This window comes from Camelus dromedarius, chromosome 13, assembly GCF_036321535.1.
Source record: "Camelus dromedarius isolate mCamDro1 chromosome 13, mCamDro1.pat, whole genome shotgun sequence".
Classification (NCBI taxonomy): domain Eukaryota; kingdom Metazoa; phylum Chordata; class Mammalia; order Artiodactyla; family Camelidae; genus Camelus; species Camelus dromedarius.
Genome location: NC_087448.1, coordinates 52,245,375 through 52,267,497, shown reverse-complemented (window position 1 = coordinate 52,267,497; position 22,123 = coordinate 52,245,375). Strand labels below are relative to the sequence as shown.

The 22,123-nt window shown below is 44.5% G+C and overlaps 1 protein-coding gene across 1 annotated transcript; it reads left to right on the top strand.

Annotated features, from left to right (window-relative positions):
• The first annotated feature begins 16,049 nt into the window (after positions 1 to 16,049).
• Positions 16,050 to 17,554, top strand: SMIM2 (small integral membrane protein 2). Its single transcript, XM_010980883.3, is given in 4 exon segments — positions 16,050 to 16,172; positions 17,234 to 17,290; positions 17,292 to 17,439; positions 17,442 to 17,554. Coding segments are annotated over 4 exon segments (441 nt in total).
• Positions 17,555 to 22,123: the final 4,569 nt, after the last annotated feature.

Sequence of the window (22,123 nt, the reverse complement as noted above, 5' to 3'; positions counted from 1 at the left end):
ATGAGATTGGGTCATTCACTAATGCACTGGTAAGTAACGAGTTCACACTGAACTCTACAAATGTCCATCTAGTCCAGCACCTATACAAAACTCAGGGAATTTACAGTTTCCAAGGACTGAGATTAGTAGACTTGCCTTTGCTTGAATCATATGCGCGTGCACCAGGACATGGGTCCCCTTTGCTTTATTTATAGCTGAAACCCTGGAGGGTGGAATAAAATAGTACTTTCTCCTGAAAGCACAGTAACACAATGGAGAAGACAAATGAACATGGTAGATTTCTCTTTTTTTCTTGCTTCTTCTTTGTCTCATGTTTTCTAAAACCTAGACAGTGAATCGAATCTGAAGAACTACTCTGAGATAGCAGTGTAAACTCTTATGTTAATGTTTAATTCACTTCTGGTTGATCAGTACTTTAAAACTTTGAACAAAATGAACTCCGATAAAGATGAAAGATGAAAGGAGATCTTAATGTAATTTTGGTGAAGAAACAGCAAAAGCAAGTGGTTAAGGAGGAAGCAGTGTGTAAGGAGAAACAAGCCCATAGCTAGGGGATTGGTAAACAGAGCAGGGAGAGCAGGAATCTACGCTTGTATAAGAGAAGCTCTTGCCTCTTCACCAGGGACTGGACTGTGTTCTCACTGTGGTTCTCATCCTGCTGAACCTTCCTCACTCCATGCCCAATAAAAATTTGCCAGTTGGTCACCAGATACTAATCTAGCATCTGCTAATTGCTAAGCAGAATACCTAGCTCATGGGAGCACAGAGAGAAGAATGATATTCTAAAACCCTCTTTAGCTTTATCTCAGAGGTAACTCTGACTCCAGACCAGGTGAGGGGCCCCCATCATGTGCATGGACAACACCCCAACTGGCTTGTTCACTCACTCTTGTGTTTACTTGATGAATATCTGTCTCCTTACAGATTGTAAGACTCAAGAGAGCAGTGACTCTTGGTGAGTTGATCATATCTGGAGCTGGAGCATCTAATGTAGTGCCTGACACAAACAGTAGGTCTTCAATACATTATGAATGAGTGAAAGAATGAATGAGCAAGCAATGGAAGAACAAACACCATCTCCGGGCCGTTGAGTTTATTAATTCATCCTCCTTTTGGAACAGCAATGGAAGGATGTCATTCAAATATCAACTCACTCTCCCCTCCCTTCTCTTTCCTTCTTTCTTTCTGTATCTTTTCTTACTGCTACGCACTTCACTCCCCACCCCTCCTGCCAGCCCCTCAGATATTAAAACAACAACATCACCAACAACCACAAAATGTATTCTGAGTGTCTGCACCCTGGAGGAGGAGGTGGTGGTGCTGGTGTGGGCTGTACGGACACAGCACATGCCCTCTGCTGTGCTGCATGGGGTTTTTATGTAATTGGAACATGTCAATTGAAATGTTCCCAGTTTGGAAAGAGAAGCCATGCCTTGTTGTGGCTTTGAGTTGAGACCAGTTTTTCTTAATCTTTGAAGATGAAGAGCCCTATAAGCAAAGCAAGTCAAAATGAGCCCAAATGCTTCAAGCTCTATGCAAGGCAGGAAGAATGCTGTGCGATAATATTGTTTAGAGAGAGACTTGGTAATTGCTGTACTGGAGAGCCGATATTTGCAGAACTCAATTGTGTGGCGTCCGACTGAGTAAGTTAGCAAAATAAAGACAGATGGCAATGGATTAACTCCAACACACCCACCAGACAATGGCAGCCAACATGGAGAACTGTGGAGTGCTCTAAAAAAGCACTTTCTGGGAGAGTTTGCCAAGTGCCTCCATTAGATGCCACCTAGTGACTCACCCAGACATTGCATCTTGCACAATCGTGTAGATGGAAGAAACAGCTTAAAGAGACTGACCCGTACATAGATTGGCTTTAACAGGAAAAGAGAGAGGAAGAAACACCAGATCGCAAAAGCTTTGAAAATTTGTAGGAGTTTAATGTTCAGTTCACTGAGAAATAATGGTTGGATTCAGTATTCTGCATTGTATGTTTGGGGAAAAAAAGAAAGAGATAAAGAACACAAATCCTGCAAGACAGGTAACTATCTTTCCTCCAGAAATAAATGACACAGACATAGATAAAAGACTCAGGACAATTTATGCATTGGGATCCTGGCTTTATACAACTAAAACTCAGGATCAGGAATTATTCGCTTCAAGTGCCAGTTCCAAATGACTCTCGGGATGGTGTGGGGCTGTGAGGTGGGCTCCAGGCTCCTGGCTGAAACCTTGTGGTCCCTGAGGTTGCTTGTCGTGGCTGCAGGTGAGGGGACTGGTACTACCTGGGTCTGCATTAGACAACCATGTATCAGGCTATCAAATCTCCTAATTAGTTTAAAAAGCTCTTTGTATTCCTACTGTTTGAGGGCAGAAGCTGAAACGTGCATAGAACATACAGAAAAGGTGACAGTTCTCCATGTAAAGGAGAGATGAAGAAGTAATATGAGCAGTTTTGTTAGGTTCTACCAAACTAGGGTTTCATTACGTTGGTCCCTCCATTGTGGAAGGTGTTGTGTGATTGGCAATTTACACCCCAGCATATATAATTTAGGGCTTATAGTCCTTGAATAGGTGCCCTGAGGAACTAAGTGAAGAGACACTGATTATTCCTAACTATACATTTGTTTTACAAGAGAAGGTCTAGACAATTTCAGTACAGGCAGACCTCAGAGATACTGCAGGTTCAGTTCCAGACGACCGCCATAAAGCAAACATTGCAACAAAGCAACTCACATGAATTTTTTGGCTTCCCGGTGCATATAAAAGCTATGGCTCCCCTATACTATAGTCTGTTAAGTGTGCAATAGCATTATGTTTAAAAAACAATGTACATACTTAAGTTTAAAAATATTTTATTCCTAAAAAATGCTAACTATTATCTGAGGTTTCAGTGAGACGTCATGGTAACATCAAAGATCACTGATCACACACAGATATCCATAACAAATATAATAATAATGAAAAAGTTTGAGATGTTGTGAGAACTACCAAAATGTGACACAGAGCAGGAAGTGAGCAAAGGCTGTTGGAAAAATGGTGCCAGTGGACTTACTTGATACAGGGTTGCCATAAACCTTCAGTTTATAAAAAATGCAATATTTGCGAGATGCAATAAAAATGATGTAGTTTATCCATTGACACATGTGACCAATCCACCTGAAGTGTCTAGATGGGTACCCCAAACAACTTGTGAATACCTTCTGTGTGCCAGGCACTGTTCTAGGCATTTGGGTACACACAGATGAAAACGAATCAGTACGTGTGCTGGAGAAGCTTGCATTTTAGTGAAGAGGCAGACATGCAAAGATAAAACCCCAATATTATGGAAGAGATGCTATGACTGACATCATGGCTAAGGGAGATGGGAGCTCAATGGAGAAGGTGATATTCTGGGTAGGTCTTGAAGGATAAGGAGGAATTGAGCAGGCTGAGGATGACCAACTAGAGTTTGCAAGGGCAAGATCCCATGGAAAGGCAACATGTGATGGGGGCATAATGAGCTGAGGTTCAGGTTGACATAAACACAGTACAACAAGAAGCCACTGCCAACAAAACCACAAAGGCTTTTGTGTCTCCTCTGCTTTAACATGGTTTCATGTTTGGACTTGATCCTATAGGCCACTGGTCCCCAATATTCACTTTCTTAAGGACTCCCTTTTTATACTTTCTTTCCAGTGGATCATGTTTTTATAGCTTTCTTTTTAACCTCCCCTAATCCTGCAATTATTAAAAAGTAACATTTATTTCCTATATCAGAAAAGTCATCCAACTTCCATAACTTCCAATGGATAAGCGTGAGCTAAAGCATGTTACCAAACTGAGATGATAAAATACAATTCATGAAAAAAGGCAAGCTCCTATTCAGTGAGCTGTATCATGGGGTATATTGGTCAGATAGAGAACATTTGCTGCTGCCGTAGACAAACCCCCCAAATCTCAGTGGTTTAAGACATGAAGGTTTATTCTTGCTCAAGTGAGGTCCACTGTGGGCTGGGAAGCCCCCCTTCATGTTGCAGCAAAGCCACTGAGAATGTTTCTTCCAAGGTCCCTGCATCAGGGCTTCAAAGAGAGAGCATGGAGGAGGAACTCAGTATCACCCTGGAAGTGATCCTGTCACTTTTGCTCGCAGTTCACTGGACAAAACTAGTCACATGGCCCAACCGAACCACAGGGGAGGGTAGAATATGTGGGGATGCATATGGGACATTTCATGAACTGCCTTGGCCATGTGGCATAAATGTGTAATTTTTCTCCTGGTTTCCTGGAGTTCACAGGAGACTCCAGTTGAAAGCCTGGACTATGGCAATAGGAAGCAGGGGAGTGACCGGACTGGTTTCTTTCTCAGAAAGACCACACAGGTGGGAGTTCAGAGAATGGACTCTAGTGAGTAGACTAGAGTCAGGAAGACCAAGTTGGAGGCACTGAGTCAAAACGAGGGAGGATGAGGGCCTGGTCCAAAGCAAGGGAAGGAGCAAGGGAATGGGTTCTAAAAATAGTCTGCGGGTAAAATCCTTCAGTACTGGTGACCAGAGATGATACCTGGGGGAGTTAGAGGTGTCAGCGTTGATCTTGGGCTTCTAGACTGGGTGAGTCAGAGGTACCACGGCAGCAACAGCCTGACTCAGAGCGGAAGTCGGGGCCAGGCAGGCAGGATCCCCTACTCCAGAGTTGCAATGGTTGCCAGTCATCCCTTTTTTCCCTTCTGACCTCATCATTTGCTCTATCCCCTCCCCACCCAAGAAAACACCAGGTTTGAATCACAGCCTGTGGAAACTCAAAAGCCAAGGCACCAGACTTAGGGCAGGTCTGGCTCGATGTTCCAGACTCCAACCTGGGATTAAAGCCTTCCTGGCGCTACCTGTCTATGCTCAGGTGCTCTGTTAAGCGTCCGGGCCAAACGGCACTTAGAGCTGCCACTGCTGACGCCGCCCAGTGCTCCTTCTGCTCTTCTACTCACTTTCTTTCATCAGGTTTTTTCCCTTCTGGATGCTTCCCAGTTGCTCCTACTGACCTTGCCAATTTTCACCAAGCATTACAGCCGCCTCCTGATCACTCAGTGGAGATTATAATCAAATGTACCAACGCGCTTCTTGTTCAGAAACCCCATGAGTCCTGTCTCCCACTGGACAGCAACCTCATCTGTGGAGAAGTCTGCGTTTTAGTGAACTTCACCTTCCCAATGGCCGTGAACCGAGCAGAAAGGAGCAAATCCCACCCCTCTCAATAAAGGGGCTGTGCAAGTTTAATGATGAAAAAGAAAGTATTATCTCTGGGAAAATGAGATATCAAAAGGCAACATTACTGTATTAGGGTTCTCCAGGTAAACAGAATCTATATATACATTTTTTAAATGCTGAAAAATATATCCATGCTTGTTTTAATATTGGGAAACATTTATACCTACTTGCCCAGTTAGGTTACTTAAATGTGACTTAATAATTAAATATAATTAATGCTCCATGCAGATGCCCCATTTCCTAATTTTAAAATATGACTATTAATTATAAAGATATTGGGCCACAAGATACCTCCAAGAAAGTTCAAAGAGATATTCACTAAATACTGAAAAAGTATGAAACAGAGAGTATTCAGCAATAGCCCCATTACGTTTTACCGGAAACTGAGATGAGAAATACCTTCTTGGGGTTTGAGAGACATCAATAGTATATGTAAAATAAATGGAAAAATGTTTAATAAGAAAACTATCCATACAGGCCACATGATAGACTCAACAGTGATGTATCATTGAAACACGCTGACACCCTAAGGCTTCCCACCACATGGGCAGAAGCAGCAGTGGTGGCTGTGGGACCTCTGCCATCCAGCCAGCACCCACCAAGCCAGTTCCCCACAGCTGGAGGCCCTTCTGGTTGGTTGTTTCTCTGGGCCACGACTCAATGGATAAAACATGTTGATAGCTGTCTTTAGATTGTTGATCAGAAATAGTTCTTGAACAAAAAGGTTCTTTTCATGCCAGGTCTAGACTTTGGATGAGATGAACATAAAGAAAAAGGGGAAGAAGAGGTACTCTCTTGGTCAGCTGGACAGTACTTTCTGGGCTGTCCTTCCATGCTCTCTTTACTGAATTCTTTAAGATCCCACTCAAATGTTACCTCCTCTGTGCCTCCATCATGGCCCATTCCCTAACTCAAGGCAGAATGAGTTACTCTCTCCTTGGACCTCTTGTAACACTTGCACATAGAGTTACCATATTTTAGGACAATTAGTTTTTTATGTATATGTGTCCCCTACTATTCTTTACTCTGAAGACAAGGGTTACGTCTTAACTCAGTATCCTTAGATCCTGGCATTATAGCCAATGCTGGCCGGGTAAATGTTAAATTTCATTGGCCCTTACAATACATGATACGCCACTTGTCACAGTCACACCCAATCAGACTTTGGAGAACCAAGAACTGGCCTGTGCAGATGGAGAGCTCATCTCCATTTTAATTTGTGTATCAGGCTTCGTGTTTCCTGCCAGTCTGCCAAGCTTTTGACCCAGATTCCTTCTCTGAACCTCTTTCCCTGGTCCAAGTGCAAACATAACTCCTGCTTTGACCCAGATCCACTGCCCATACTTGTTCCAGATCAACAGGGTCTCTGGCATTGGCCTCATCTATGAAACCTGATGTGCAATCAAGGCAACCCTGGTGAAGAGCCAGGTGGGGCAGGCTGGCACTGCAAGGTCCCAGGGTGACATCTGACTCTGCCAGCTGTCTGCGAGACAGCTGGGTGGGCCAAGCAAAATAAGCTTTCACAGACTCAGGTATCCAATGTGTTGTCCACAGAGAATCCTGAGGTAGGAAGAGGTCCTGAGGTGGAGCCCAGGAAGGAGCAGATTGGTCAGTCAGGATGTCTTGCTTGCCCCTCTGGCTGTGAACATCTCATAAAAGAGGTAAGGATGAGACCGGAACAAGGGTGCAGGGAAAGGAGATATATGGAGGTTCAACCAAGTAAAGGGATGAATTCTACTTAGAATTAACTAGGGCCCTGTTACCCCTTAAAGTGGGTTGAAGTGGTCCCAAAAGCTATGTTCATGTCTTAATCACTGGTACCTGTGAATGTGGACCTGTTTGGAAAAATTGTCTTTACAGATATAATTAAGGCTCTCAAGATGAGGTCTTCTAACTCTAATTTGAAAAGGTACATGCACCCTAATGTTCATAGCAGCACTATTTACAATCCTAAGACATGAAAGCAACCTAAATATCCATCGACAGATAAATGGATAAAGAAGTTGTGATACACACATACAAACACAGATACACAATGGAATACTACTCGGCCATAAAAAAGAATAAAATAATGCCATTTGCAGCAACATGGATGGACCTGGAGACTCTCATACTAAGTGAAGTAAGTCGGAAAGACAAAGAAAAATACCATATAATATCACTTATATGTGGAATCTAAAAAGAATGACACAAATGAACTTATTTACAAAACAGAAACAGACTCACAGACATAGAAAACAAATTTATGGTTACCAGGGTGGAAAGGGCAGGGGGTAGAGCAATAAATTGGGAGTTCAGGATTTGCAGATACTAACTACTATATATATATAAAATAGATAAACAAAAAAGAATTTACTGTATAATACAGGGAACTATATTCAATATCTTGTAATAATCTATAATGAAAAAGAATACAAAAAGGAATATATATGTAATATGTATAATTGAATCACTATGCTGTACACCAGAAATTGACACAACATTGTAAACTGACTCTACTTCAATTAAAAACATTTTTTAAAAAAGATGAGATCTTCCAGAATTTAGAGTGAACCCTAGATCCAATGACAGGTGTCCTTAATAGAGACAGGTAGAGGAAGATTTGTGACAGATGCACAGAGGCAGAAGGACATATAACAACAAATACAGAGAATAGGGTGATGCTACCATAAGCCAAGGGATGCCTGGAGCACCAGAAACTGGAAGAGGTAAGGATTCTCCTTCAGAGCTTTCAGAGGGAGGTGGTCCTGCTGACACCTTGGTTTCAGACTTCTGATTCCAGAGCTGGGAGAGAATAAATTTCTATTGTTTCTAGCCACTGAGTTTGTGGTACTTTGTCTGGAAGGCTAAGAAAATGAATACACCCCTCCTTTGCTCATTTACTGGGGACATAGGTATGCATTGGAGTGTTTGGCTCTATGAGGAAGGTTTTCAGAACATTAGGGAAAGAAGACAAGGAATAAGGGAAGAGGTTGGCTTAGAACCACACAGAAATAGCTCTTTTTCTACCCAAATCATCAGCTGAGATCCAAAGTATCCATCAGAAGAAATTTTCCATTATTCAATTAAGTTCTCCCTAAGAAAGAATCTTCCACTTACAAGGGAAGTAATGCTAACAGAAATAATAATAATTACTGGGAGCATGTCATATATCAGGCTCTCTCAAGTGTTCTACATATATCCATTTTTTTCTGATGAGAAAACTGATGCACAGAATGATGAGGTAAATCTTTATATCATACTTACTATATGCCAAGCCTTGTTGTAAGAATTTTACAGTTCTTAACTTATTCAATCCTCATAACAACCCTGTGAAGGAGAAATTTTTATTTGCATTCTACAGATGAGAAAACCAAGGAAAAGAGAGGTGACATAACATGTCTAATGTCACACAGTGAGGAAGTACAGAGGCTGAAATTCAAATCCAGGAAATCTTGTCGCCAAAATTCTGCCCTTATCTAAAGCTATCCCAGAGCCCTAGGTAAAAGAATTGGAATTTGAATGCAGGTGTGTCTGACTCCACATCCCATGTGTATTCATAAGCTACATTGCCTTAGAAAAACAAGAGGTGGAATCACATTGTGAACAGAAGTCCTGCCCACATGACCAACCCTGTCTGCCCTCTCAGTTACCGGCTCTGAGGGTCGTCAGCCAGGAAGGAATTGCTCCCTGTTGCTCACACAATCCTGAGCACAACAGCCAGTGTAGTTGGAAGCTCAGACTTAACCTCCTGGTGGAGACTGGCATGGGCTTTGTGGGCCAGTCCCTGGGAGACTGCAGGAGAACCCTAACCACCTCACTCCCTTCCCCCTCCCCCATGCTGTCCCGTCCATGTTTACCCAGTTATGTAACTGAGCTTTTTATTGTTTCAACAAATATTTATCAGGAATTTATTGTATGCTCTGCAATGTGGCAGATGGTGGAGATAAAGGCTGAGGTCCAGGCAAAGCATGCATGGACTCCAATTCAGAATGACAGATGCTATCAAGGAAGAATAATAATAGCCACTGCCTTCAGAGTGCTTGTTAGGTGCCAGTCATCATATAACCCTCCCAATACATGCTGCTCTGGGAGGGTCACCCACCCAGTCTTGGGAGGTCGAGGAAGGCTCCCTGGAAGAGTCCTGGTGGACACCTGAGGGATGAGTAGGAGTTAGCCAAGTAAAGAAAGAGAGCCAAGGAGAATGGTCTTCTAGGCAGAAGCCTGAACTTGAGAAGGCACATAGTATATGTCGTAGAAAGGGAAAGCAGCTCAGTGTAGCTGGGGGCAGAGCAGGTGTTGGGAGTGGCAATGGATGTGGTAGGAGAAGTATGTCTGCAAGTGAACACCATCATGGCCTTTTCACCCATGATACAAGGGCCTGCTGGACTGCAGTCCTCCCTATCAATGCCTGTCAGCTGGGACACTTAACATCTTCCTGCTCTTGCTGGACTCCTTGTCCCCTGTCTGCTGCCTGGAGTCCTGCTTCTAGGTGGATGGACCGCCTAGAACTACGGCCCTTCCACTATCTGACTGCGGGCACCACTACTGCCCAAAAGCTCCTTGGATACTGAAACTGGCCTTAATGGCGCTCAGGTTCATGGCCCTCTGTGGACATCTCCAAATCGATGGTGGGACACCACCAACCCTGGATAGCAGATCCGAAGGACAGTTATTCCCCTAGCCATGGCCAATCTGCCCCTTGCTCCCCACTTTCTGTGCCTTATGGGGTCCCTGAATGCTTTAGGAAGATGCCTACCCTCTGAGGGTTAAGAAGAGACTCAGAGCTGTGTTTGGTGTAGGCTACACAGCTGGTCAGTGGGGGGACCCTGGCCTCCTGACTCTATATCCGGGGTTTTGGTTAAGCGTAAGTGTTTTGGAGACATGTAGCCTGTGTCTGAACACAGGTTGTACTGCTCAGCAAGTTACTTAGCTTTCCTAAGCCTTGGTGTCTCCAACTGTAAAAAGGGGTAATAATTTATCTCCCTCATAGGCCTATAGTGAGAATTAGGAAATGCGTGTAAAGAACTGAGCACATGGCCAGGCACCTCCCCCAGGTCTGAGGCATTCATTTTCCTGACTGCCAATGGCTCCCTAAACCAAAGGAGGCTTTTTGCTCAAGGTCATGTCCCTTTTCTGGGACAGCCCATATTCAATGATGGGCTGATGTGAGAATACAAGTGCTGGCCCCTTTTGCCCTAGAAGGGTCATCAGTATTGACCTGATGCTATTCCCTAGAGCAGTCCTGGGTAATTTTCTACATACAAATCTCAGAGTCTCAGACAACCCGCACTGCAATGATGCTGAGATGAGCTGTGATGATGGCACCTCAGTGCCTTTAAAGATCAAGACTGTGCTGATACTGATAAGAATATGCAGTGGGTGTCAAATTAATTGATTTGGCTTATATTTATTGCCTATTCTCGAATAAGTTATTTATTTATTTATTTAAAGTTTCTATTAGAAAGAGAATACACAAACTTGAATTTCACAAGTATATATGATTTTCAAAAGTGTGATATTTCTTTAGCAAAGACTCAACTTCAGGCTCTTTTCAGACATTGATTCTCAGTATGTCACTAGTCTGAGTTAAGCAATATTTGCCTTTTGTGTTAGAACTGAAAACCAAACAACAACAAATTCATGAATTCAGCTATGACTATTGTTATCTATTTTTGCCCTAAGTCTAAATTATACATATCATAAACTATCATTCGCCTTAGTAAGAGTATAGGATCATTTGGGCAAACCAATATTCTGATAAATAGCATTATCACATTTCCATACATACTTTGCCAATTTTTAATGAATTAGAAAACAGTAAAACATATTTAACACTTAAAGTCTGCTGCACACAATTCTATTTTTCATAATTTCAAAGGCATTTGGCATTTGAATGATTAGCAGTTCATTATAAATGTGTGCAGATAAGCTACTAGAGAATGACAGATAAAGCCAGTTTTAATCTAAGTGTATCTGTGATTATGATAAACATGAATACCCACATTTGCATACCTTCATCTTGTTGAATACAATTATGTGGACTGTTGTTATAAAAATTGGTAATTGTAGTATAGCAGGAAACTCACTGATTCAAATGAGAGGAGACAGATACATGTTTAAAGTAAGATAAAATTTACACACACTGTACATTAGGTGTACACTTTGATGAAAATGATACATACTAGTGTAACCAACAAGATATAGAACATGTCCAAAGCAGGGATTGTGTGGGAAGGTCTTTGGACCAACAGTGTGCTTGGTTTCACGAGACAGCTTGTCAGCGGCTGGATCTTGGTGCCGCTTCACTCCTCTTGTCATCTCCATTGCTTCCAGCAGCTTCCATCAGCATCCACCGCACCTTTCCCCGGCTGATACTCACTGCACACAGTTTTCATCAGACTGAGGGTGACTTCCTCTCACTGTCCCAGGCGGGGCTGTTTCCACTTTCCCTTCTCAATAGTCCATTGTTGTCTTACTGGTTTCAAATGATTTTTCTCACAGTGGACACACATAGCAATCAGATTTCCCTGCTCCTTCCAGGAGCCTTCCAAACCTTGGTTCGTAAATCTTCCCAGTACAGTCCTGGGGAATGAGTAGGGAGCAAGTCATACCATTTGCTTTTATAGATGGACGCCTCGAAGCAAAGTGAAGTGAAATGGCTTCCTAGGCCAATGAGTCTGACACTAACTCACAATTATATGACCTAATTTGTGCCGTGTTGGTTTTTGTTTTTGTTTTTGTTTTTGTTTTTGTTTTTGTTTTCCTCCAGGAGGAAGGGGATTATGATGGAGTTCCAGAGACAGTTATCTTATCTCTTTAAGCCTCTCAATTTTTCTCGCCTCTACTTGACAGGCTATTCCACAGTCCAGGTGTGAGGAAACAGAGGCCTGCAGGAGACACAGCAGTAAGGAGAGGCACAGAGGGATCGGGGTGAAAAGCCTCAGGTCTTGGTGATGTTTTTACAGATGAGGAACAAGAAAGAAGACAGCAAAGGGTCAAGATGGGCAAAAAAAGTCAAAACAGTAGTTCTTCGCACTGTTTTATCTGCACACTTCCTGCAGTTTCATCTTCAGCAGCTTAACAGTTTAATTTCAATATAGGTAAACATTTTTAATTTGACTCTTTTCAGTATCAAAAAGATGACAATGTAGAAATTGTAAACAAGACAGTGACTTCTCTGGGAAATCCCCCTTCTCCACCCCAAACGATCCTCCCCACAATGTTCTTCACGTTAACTGATTGGCTGTGTTGAAATAGCCACATTTAGGTATTAAAGGAAATATATATTTAGAGGCTTAGGAAATTATGCCAAAAGATTTTCCATGCTTTGGGCAACGGGAGGCGTAGCCACCCAGCGTGTTAAAAGGAACTGTGCGGCTGGCATCGCCCCTGCCCTACCTCTCCAAACAGAGTCAGGAGACAGGAGCGGTCGGAAATGGTACCACTCTCGCGCTGTTCTTATTGGCTGGGTTGCAGTTCACCTCATGCCCTTGGCGTAATGACTATGCTGTGGGATTTGACAGTTGCAACATCTAATCTGCCTCAAAGGCTCTCTGCACTTCTAGGGAGTTTCACTGGACCTCCCTTGGTCTGGTGTAAGATCTAGCTACAACTTTAATTACTAGTCTCCTTGAGAGAACCACGGAGACTGTCTCCCGCACCATGACTCCGTCCACTCAGCTATGAATGAACAATCCAGCTCTTGACGGCTAACTCCCCAAACAAGCGTCAAACCAAAGTGTGAGTAAAACAACATGTGTCTTATACAGCCCAGCCTGGACATGCCACTCCTATGCTGCTTCTTAGGCAGCATTGTACACTCATCTGCAGCCTGAGTAAAACTTTCTCTGGCACCTTCTTCTGACTCACCAGAGCATCAACTTAATCCACTATAATAATATTCTATGTAGCTGTACTTGTGGAAGAGGCATCATCAGGGTTGCTTAGCAGCAGAAATTGGTTTATTAAAAACAACTTTCAGTGAGGAAATCACCCCCTCATTTTCCTATGGATTGTGTCTTCTGGTTGATTGACTCACTAACTGAACGGCTAAAAAGATTTTCTCCGTGTACGTGCCTGGAGAGCAAAACGGCTAGGAAAGACTCAATATTACAAAGTGGATCAGACACCTTGAAGCGACTAGGGGCACCATGTTTCTTCTGTCCAGAAACCTCTAACTAGACAGTCAGAGGACTCAGTGAAGCTGAGTGTCCCTTGCGCAGCTGTCAGGTTTCATATGAGCTCCAGCAGGATGAGGAAGAAGCTCAGAGAGGGAAAAGGGACAATGTGTCAAGCTGGGGATCAGGACAATCAACCCAGGAAAGGATGCAGACTTGAGTTGTTACCTGGTGACTCGAGGCACCACTGTTGCCAAATTCATTTTGTTGAACTATGTGGACTAACAGTTAAGCTCATGGGGCCAGGAAGGTAAGGAAAATAGCAAAACTACCTCTGTAAGAGGGGTGGGAGGGAAAATCATCGACATTTATTGAATGATTATTATGTGCTAGCCATCGTTCTAAGCGCTTTTGGAACGCAGAAAGAATTGTCTTTAAAGATCAGGAACTAAGACTTTGAGAGGTTAAGTTCATGAATTCCGTTACCTGTAAGCACAGGGATGGGATTTGAGCCCTGGCAACCAACATTCCTATCCACCGTACTCTCACTCAGATAATTGTGACCATGAGGGGGATTGTGGCCCTCAGCTATCTGATCTTCCCATTTTTTCAAGAAAGCCAGTTTATCTAAATTTATTAATGAGATTCTTCCGAATTTTTAAATTGTTGGCAGTATCTTTTTTAAAACGTTTTTATAAAACTCACTTCAGGTCAGCGATTGAATGCAGACTGAATGAGATCTAGGATTACTTCCTGCCCAAAGTCATTAATTAGGTCACTGTTCAACCTGCAACCCTGTGTACATGTTGGGTAAACCTGGAAGCGGGAATATAAACAGGAACCCACACCTGTCCCATTGCATAAAATGTCCTTTGGGGAAGCTTTGCTACATTGGGTCATTAGAGTGAGTCTGACCACCTAGACTTGTTAGTTTTACCAGAAAACTGGGGGTAACGTGGATTTCAGATTTGCAATGGAGTAGAGTCTAGACCCGGGTATTTACGCCAGCATGCTATAATCCTATAATTCATAGAGGTCACTGGATTATAAGTGAGATACTGACCCTCTCAGCCCTAAAGGAACTGGGAGTTTCTGTGGTCTAGAGATTTCTTATCTTAGTTGATGACCTCTGGCCGTAAGTAGCTCCTCTTTTCAGTTTACCTCATGCTACAAATACTACAATTTTTTAAAAAGTGTGCCATGAAGTTAAAGCAGTTGGGAAGTGCTATTCTGGTCTGTTTCTTATATAATGTGTATTGTCCATCAAGCTTTTTCCTTTTTAATGAATGGTATCTACATCTTTATATCTATATCCTTTAATGAAACGTTTCTCTTCTGCTCCCCTGGATAGCAACAGATCTTCTTTCCAGTTCTCCCCTTCCTCATTATTCATGGATCTTTTTATTAAAAACATATCATTTCATTCATTTATTCATTCTAGTTCTCTTTCTGACTTCCAATCTCATATAGCAAGGATGGGGAGTGAAACAATGTGTGATCTTTTCGTGCCCTGATGCTGCCATTTGCAAAATGAAGGGGTGGGCTAAGTGAGCCCCTAAGGTGCCTCATGCATTCTAGAATTCTAGCACTTCTTGGAGGACTGTAAGAGGAGAGAAGTAGTTACAAACACACACAGATACACACACACAAAAATGTTAGAAGTCTTTGGTGTGTGAATTCAAGAGGGTAGGCCAGAGGTCTCTATAAAAAGTTAGGATTATGACTAGGATGGATCAGGCCCTAGGACACTGAGAACCAGGCAGCACCATGAAGGTTTGTGACAAAGGAGGTCTCACTCCGCCCACCAGAAGTGAACTTCTCATGATGGACTTTCACAGGTTAGAACATATTTTCACATAGAATAACAGCTTGCAGATTGAGAAGCATTTGAACACAATAGTGTTGTGTCTGATCCTCACACAATCTTGGGGGCAGACAGTAGAATGTCTAATCTCCCATTTTACAGATGAGGAAACTGAGTTCACAAGCAGTTAAGGTCACAGAGCTGAGTCCCCGCTTTGGTTCCCATGAATCTCTGTAACACTTACAGGGAATGGGAGTCAGTGGGGTCCTATCAATGAGCAGCCATCTCAGAAGCAGAAGCCCTGGACATGGAGCTGGGGACCCCTGGGACATAGTGCCCTTGCAGGCTGAGCAGAGGCCTGTGCCTGTGAATGCCATGATCGGTGGGTCACCAAACAGATGCATTAGATTTGGGGGTAGCCTGACCAGTCAGTTTGCATACTCTCCACTGGGGCTATGTCCTTGTGGTAACATCTCCAACCTAGACACTCCCGGAGTCCCTCTTCTGGAATGTTCCAGGACCACAGCTTTGGTGCTCTGGGAGGCTGTGGAATCGAAACGATCTAGGAGTCTGCAGGGACTCATGCTTCTCTGCTGTGTGCTGTCATGTGAGGCCGGATGCTAGTGTGCACTTTTGCTGCTGTTCAGACTGCTTATCCTCTATAGGTTATTATTCCACAAGTAGACCTGGAATGTTTTCTCGTACATCTGAATTTAATTAAGAACCTTTTTCTTGCTGACATGGATGTGGTCTTACTGTTTCTAGCCAGGCCAGACAAAGATGTTTGAAGACAGATTTCTGAATCGTGGGCCAATTTCCCTGATCTTTTAAACCCAAGGCCTCTGCTGTGAAATGGAGATTTATAACTTTGACACGCTATCTTCTGTCGCTCTCTGGTCACTAGGGAGCATGCAGAAGCGACTGCTCCCAAGAGTCAAGGCTGTCCCCTGCACCCTCGCTAAAGTCCTCACGGGATTCAGAGGACTACCTAATTTTCAGTATTTGGAAGACTGTGTCAGGATCATCCCAGCTGTACTTAATCATCTCATGACTTGGGAGGGGTGGTAATGGGATTAAATCTTCCAGACTGTGGTCCATTTCTGATGTGTCTAGCCTGTGGAACCTCCGAGGGCATTATGAGCTCTCCTTTCTGTGTCCCAAAAGAACTAAGAGCAGAAACAAATATTTATTATTTTGGTAGCTTCTCTGTTTAGCAATATTGCACCTTTGGTGCTGATGCTGCTTAAAGAATAAGAGAAGATTCAGTAGCGCTGACAATTGTTATCAAGGGCACATTCCAAACCCTCTGCCCCTGCCCTTGCGTGATGGCCATGCCCCCTGCACCTCTAATTGCTCCCCAGGTGCTCATCCCAGCAGCTGGCTCAAATTTAAACAACCACCCCCAGGGAACACTGCCTCTTTGGTGCATGTTGTAATCAGGAGATTATGTCTCTCTTCAGATTCTGGGGTTCACGCCATTTAGGGTGGAAAGTTTGGGGAGCAGCAATGCTGGGACAGTAGCATCCATGCAGCCATCCAGTCACACCTCCATCTAGTCTTCCTTTACCCAGTGACGAGTGCCCAGTGTGTGCCACATGCTAAGCTGGGTGCTGCACATTCAGTGGTGAACATAGGAGCCTCGATCTCAAGGGGCAGCTTCTGCTTCTGTAAAGCAGTTCAAGGAACTTCATCCGCCATTGTTTCAGGTGTGTTCATTACTGCCAGGAGTCTGTTCAGAGACCTCATTACATTTTGGAAGCTCTGGGTCCTCTCTGCTCCTTGGGCCCCTGGCCCCTGGTTGGGCTTGGCCCTCAAAGGGCCACCGCCAGCACCTTCCAGATGAGTACTGTGTATGGAGAGGGGCAGGGTCTGGGGCCCCCACAAGACCGTGTCATCCCTGGCTCCAGCCACAGAGGTTTCATCGTGGAGGGAAGCTGAGCTGTGAGCATGTTGCTAGGCTGTGGCTCTTTATTTTTATAAATGAGCCTTGTGCTTAATTTAGAAACCTGCTTTTGCTTTTTCTTTCTTTTTTTTTTTCCAGCATCATCTGGCTGGCTGGCAGCATCAAACAGTTGTATTTCTGACCCAACAAGCACTCATGGGTAGAAGAGGGCAGGAAGAAGGTTGGGGAGAGGACTGATGCCAGCCAGGCTGCCTCACGGGGAGGTGGAAACACGTGGCCATGCCATTAGCATCCTGTTCTGGATGAGTTTCATCTGTGACACCTACATAGTTCTTACTGGGAACAACAGGATTAAAAGCGGCCCTGGTGCTGGTTCCTCTTCTGATTAACCACACCCGGTACACAGAGGAACAGAAAGCCAAGCTGCACAGAAGAGGACCAAAGTCAGGTGCCAGAAGCAGGTGACGTCCAGAGCCTCAGTTCTTTGGCCATGGCTATTTTAACAGAGTAGCTTTTTTTCTGCAGCTATTATGATGCAAGGATATTTTGATTAGGCCTAAAAATTCAGCCGATAAATGTTTAGTTTTTCAGCACAGGGAATGTAGCTAGTATTTTATAAAGAGTATAATCCATAAAAATAGTAAATCACTATGTTGTACACCTAAAATTAATGTAACATTGTAAATCAATTATACTTCAATAAAAAGTAATTTTAAATAAATGATGAGTAAAATGGGCCTTTTTTACTCCATCTGTGAGTTTCACACCAGCCCCCCAGTTTGCCCAATTGCCAATCCTACCTCTGAACATCAAGGTGTGTGAATCAGGGAAGGTAAGGTAAAGGTGTGGCAGAGATTCAAAATGGGAGAGATACCGGGGATCGGGTGACAGTCAAGGACGCAGTAAATGTCAGGAACGAAGTGCCCATGAGAACTGGCAGCAGATCAGGAATGGCGGGTGGTTGAGAGGCAAAGAGAGGGTCAACAGAACTGAGATGGAGCAAGAATCAGAGATGGAGCGAGGGGTGCGAATTTGGTATAAACCTAAAATCCAGTGAGCTTACATTTTGGCTCCTCTGCTTGGAGGCTGTTAGAACAGCTGCATGAAATTGCTGGGCAAGAAAATAGTCCACTTAGGATTCAGAACAGCTCATGCTGGCTCTTCCATGGGAAGTGTCTGACTCATCAATGTCTATGCATTTCACTTCAGGGCTGGTTTGAGCCTCAGTTTTCCCACATAAAATGCAGATGCTCATGTCTACCCTTCTCTGTCCCCACTCGTGTTCTCCCTCCAAGCGACAGGATGAAGAATGAGCCAGCAGCTCGTAAACTGCTTGGAGCCACTTGAAGAAGGTGCTTGCATACCCAGCGGGCATTAGTCTATATGAGTGCTCGATGAGTCAAGGGTTTCTGAGTTGGGCAAGTGTAGCCGTCTCTGCCTGGTGACTCATGTGGACACAGTGATGCCTTTAGCTGGAATGCACGGTGTTGGTGATGAATTTGTTCTTGCCATGGAAGAGAACTTCTTCTTTACCCAAATGCTATCAACGTGAGGAGTGTGCACAGGGGCACCAGGGGATTAGATGGGAAAAAGTTGAATCACTTTGCTGTATACCCGAAACAAACATGGCATTGTAAATCAACGGTACTTCAATTAAAAAAAAAAAAAAAAAAAAGAGTTGAAAGGAATCTGGCGTTTCTGGCTGCCATCCAGAGTTCCACTGTACAAAGAACTATGGTGGCATGTTTGTGCCCAGTCATCGACTTCTCTTTGCCAGCAAAGAAATTCTTCCAAATTCATCTGCCATTTGTCAAACTTGCCAAAGTCCACAGAGGTAATTCTGGTGTAACTGAAGGTGGAGGAAAGAGAGCACTTTCTTTACCAGATTTCACTCCTCTCTGTGTTGATCTTTTGCATTTCATGAAGATGCCTCACTGACTTGAGTGTGGAGTGTCCCTCTGGAACTGTTACAAGGAGACAGCAGATGCCAGGGCCTCAGCTTCCAGAAGCCTGACCTGGGGCTGCCAGGTGGCTGGGCAGAGACCTGATTCTGAGCCCTGAGAGTGGAGGCGAAGGGCAGGAAGGGCAGGAAGGGCATGAGTGTGTCTGCCGCTTGCTGACCCAGCTGCGCTTCCGAGAGCTGGCCGCCCCTGATCCCCATTCAACCAGCCAGAGCGCCATCTCCTTTGTTACAGCTAATCTTTGTTCCCGCCACCAACTCATCTTTCTTTGTTATTTCTCATCATGCCCCTGCCTTCAGATTTCTTATGGATTCCTTTCTCAGGCGTCGTGTTTTGATTTCCTCCTCACATTTATTTCCAAGTGCCAAGAACAACTTTGTTCCGGCAGAAGGATATTATTCGGCTTTAAAAAGAGAAGGAGCAGTAGCTTCTCTGCACTAGCATTCGTTACATGGATTTACATGGGAATTTATTCTGGGAGCTGTTCAGAGTCTCCCTCAAGTCTCCCACCCCCACCCCAACAACAAGCTTCTGTCACAAGGAGTCCTCCGCTTTCATCGTTTTTAACCAGATGACAATAAGAGTTTTCTTTCAGAGCTGGGGTAGAAGTGCTCAGCAACCCCCACATACCATTACTCCCCAAGGACCCTGGCTGGGCCCTCCACTGAACAGTACAATGTGCGCTGTTACCCTTGTTACAGATCTGAACCTTGGCCCCAGTATTTGTGCGATAAACCTTGAGACCTGTTCTGGAATAGTTGATTTTTCCAGCCCTTGGGTGTGGAGTTCATCCCTTGGGGCAGCCCTCCCTAAGCAACTGACAAGCACTCCCAGGTTTAGCTGGAGGGGGGTCGGGTCCTACTGACACTTGCTTCTCTGTTGTCATCGTGTTGGACTTAGTGACACGCACCAAGCACAGTAGCTGGCGTTCTCACCGGTCCCTGTTCATGTTCTGAGGAGGTTGTGTTGCCCCATCTGCAGTGATTCAGGAATTTGCTGTTGGACACAGAACTAAACTCAGGGATAGGAAGGGCCCCCAGGCAGCAAGCAAGCCTGCCAGGCCTGTCCCCAGACAGGGGAGTGACTGAGTCCTGGACTTTATCTGCCTGGGCCTTCTGTAAACTGGACCCTCTAGACCAGTGGACATTCTGTCCTCCAAGAACAAAGAACTGCCCTTGTGGGGGAGGGGAATGGAGGCTTTGAGAGGTCAGCCAGCAAGACTCCTGCCTCAGGGACTAAAGCTAAGTAATCAGGCTTAGCCTGCATCCAAGCAACCTTCGATTGGAAGGTGCTTCCAGGTCCATAAATCGGCTCCTTTGAGTCCCACCACAACTCCTGGAGGAAAACAGGGCAGGTGTTATTATTCTGACTTTACCAATGGGGAAACTAAGTTTCAGAAAGTTTAGTGAACTTCCTTAGAGAGTCAACTAAGTAAATTACTGGTGAATATGCGACAAGAAACCTCCGGCTCCTGACATCTCTCCTGTTTTTCCATTACCCCATGCTGGACTTCAGCACGGAGTAAGCAAAACATCAAACGCCAGTCGTTTTCAGACATCAGACAGGAAGCCTGTGGCTCTGGTAAAAATTATGATAGAGCTCTTTGGATTGGAAGAATCTCTTTTCCTGTATGTCCAGGAGAGCCCCTGTATCAGGGCTGCTTGTAAGAAATAGAGAACTGAGCTCAGTGTCTTCAAAGACGATACCAGGTTGAGGTAGGCTTGTTTTCTTGCTGTTTTATCTTCTGAGTTGCCAACGACATGGACCCTGAGCAGGTGTAGCCTCAATTCCTTCACTTCCTTCCAGGCCCAGTGGTGGCGCTACAGATGTTCACTTTCATCGGGCAGACCTGCATCGTCTTGTTCTCCAAATTCCTCTTAATGCAGCCACAGACTCTCGGGAGCACAGGACTCCCCAAAGTGGGAGTGGGTGCCTGGATGTCCCTTTCCCATCAGTCTTCCTGGGTTCCAGCAGACAGCAGACTGGACGTGCAACTCAGTAGACACATGCAAGCAAACGTGTGCTTCTAACGTTTTGTAACCTGCCTCCCACAAAACAGAAGGCACTCTTTCCCTTGCGTTCGTCCCTGCCTTGTTCTTGACATTTTTAATGTGCTGAGTCTACAGCCGACTTTGCATTCCCAACACTTCCCACTTGAATTGGCTGCTGGTCCCTCCAGGCCGGAGGATCCCAGTCACGTGCTACACCCCAGAGAACACTGTCCGCTCCCTTTCTGGGCAGGCTACCCTCCTCCTCATCTTGACATTTACGGCCTGCTGTTTCTTTTCCCTTTCTCTTCCAGTAAATCAGGGCCAGACAAGATTCACAGTACCCTTGGTGGGGTTTGGAGACGCTGACCTTGGGATAAAGGGGCTTTTTTCTGTGTGCGCTGGGTATAAGGCAAGCGTCGCCTTTCTGTTCCTGCGGCCTGGCCTTGCAACAGCGTGAAAGCCCAAGCAGAAAGCCCAGGCTCCATTTCCAGGGCTTTGACTGACCTGTACAAAGCCGAGTGTATCTTTCAAGTTCTTTTGCTTAAACCAGACAGAGCAATACTGTCCCTTTCCTAGTTTGTGGCCCAGGCGGAGCTTCTGGTTGAGCTCGCTCACCTCAGGGGGTCCGGTGTGGAACGGAGTCATCAACAGCCTAAGGAACCGAGCCTGGACCATTCTGTCCCTCTCACCTCATGCCCCACTCCCACCTGGGCCACATTCAGGAGTCTGGGTTTAACCTAGCTTGGGAATGAAGGGAAGTAAGCCTTTCCAGTGCCAAGTGTCAGATGCTAAGCAATGCCTAAAGGTATGTATGTATGGGACGATAAGGTCATCAGATAAGCTACAGGGATGCAATGTACAACACGGGGAATGTATCTAACATCCTGTAATAATGGTAAATGGAAAGTAACATTTAAAATTGCATAAAAAGTAAAAATAAATAAAAGAAAGAAGGAAAGGGGAGAGAAAGTGACAGAGAGCAAATGGGAACGACAAAGAAGGGAAAGGAGGAAAATGAGTCCACAAAGTAATAGTAATGTGTAGGAGTGGCTGTGTGCCACCTACAATCCTCTGAGTGGCACTGACGCCATCTGTCACCTAACTCTGCTTCAAAATGGCATCAGGAGC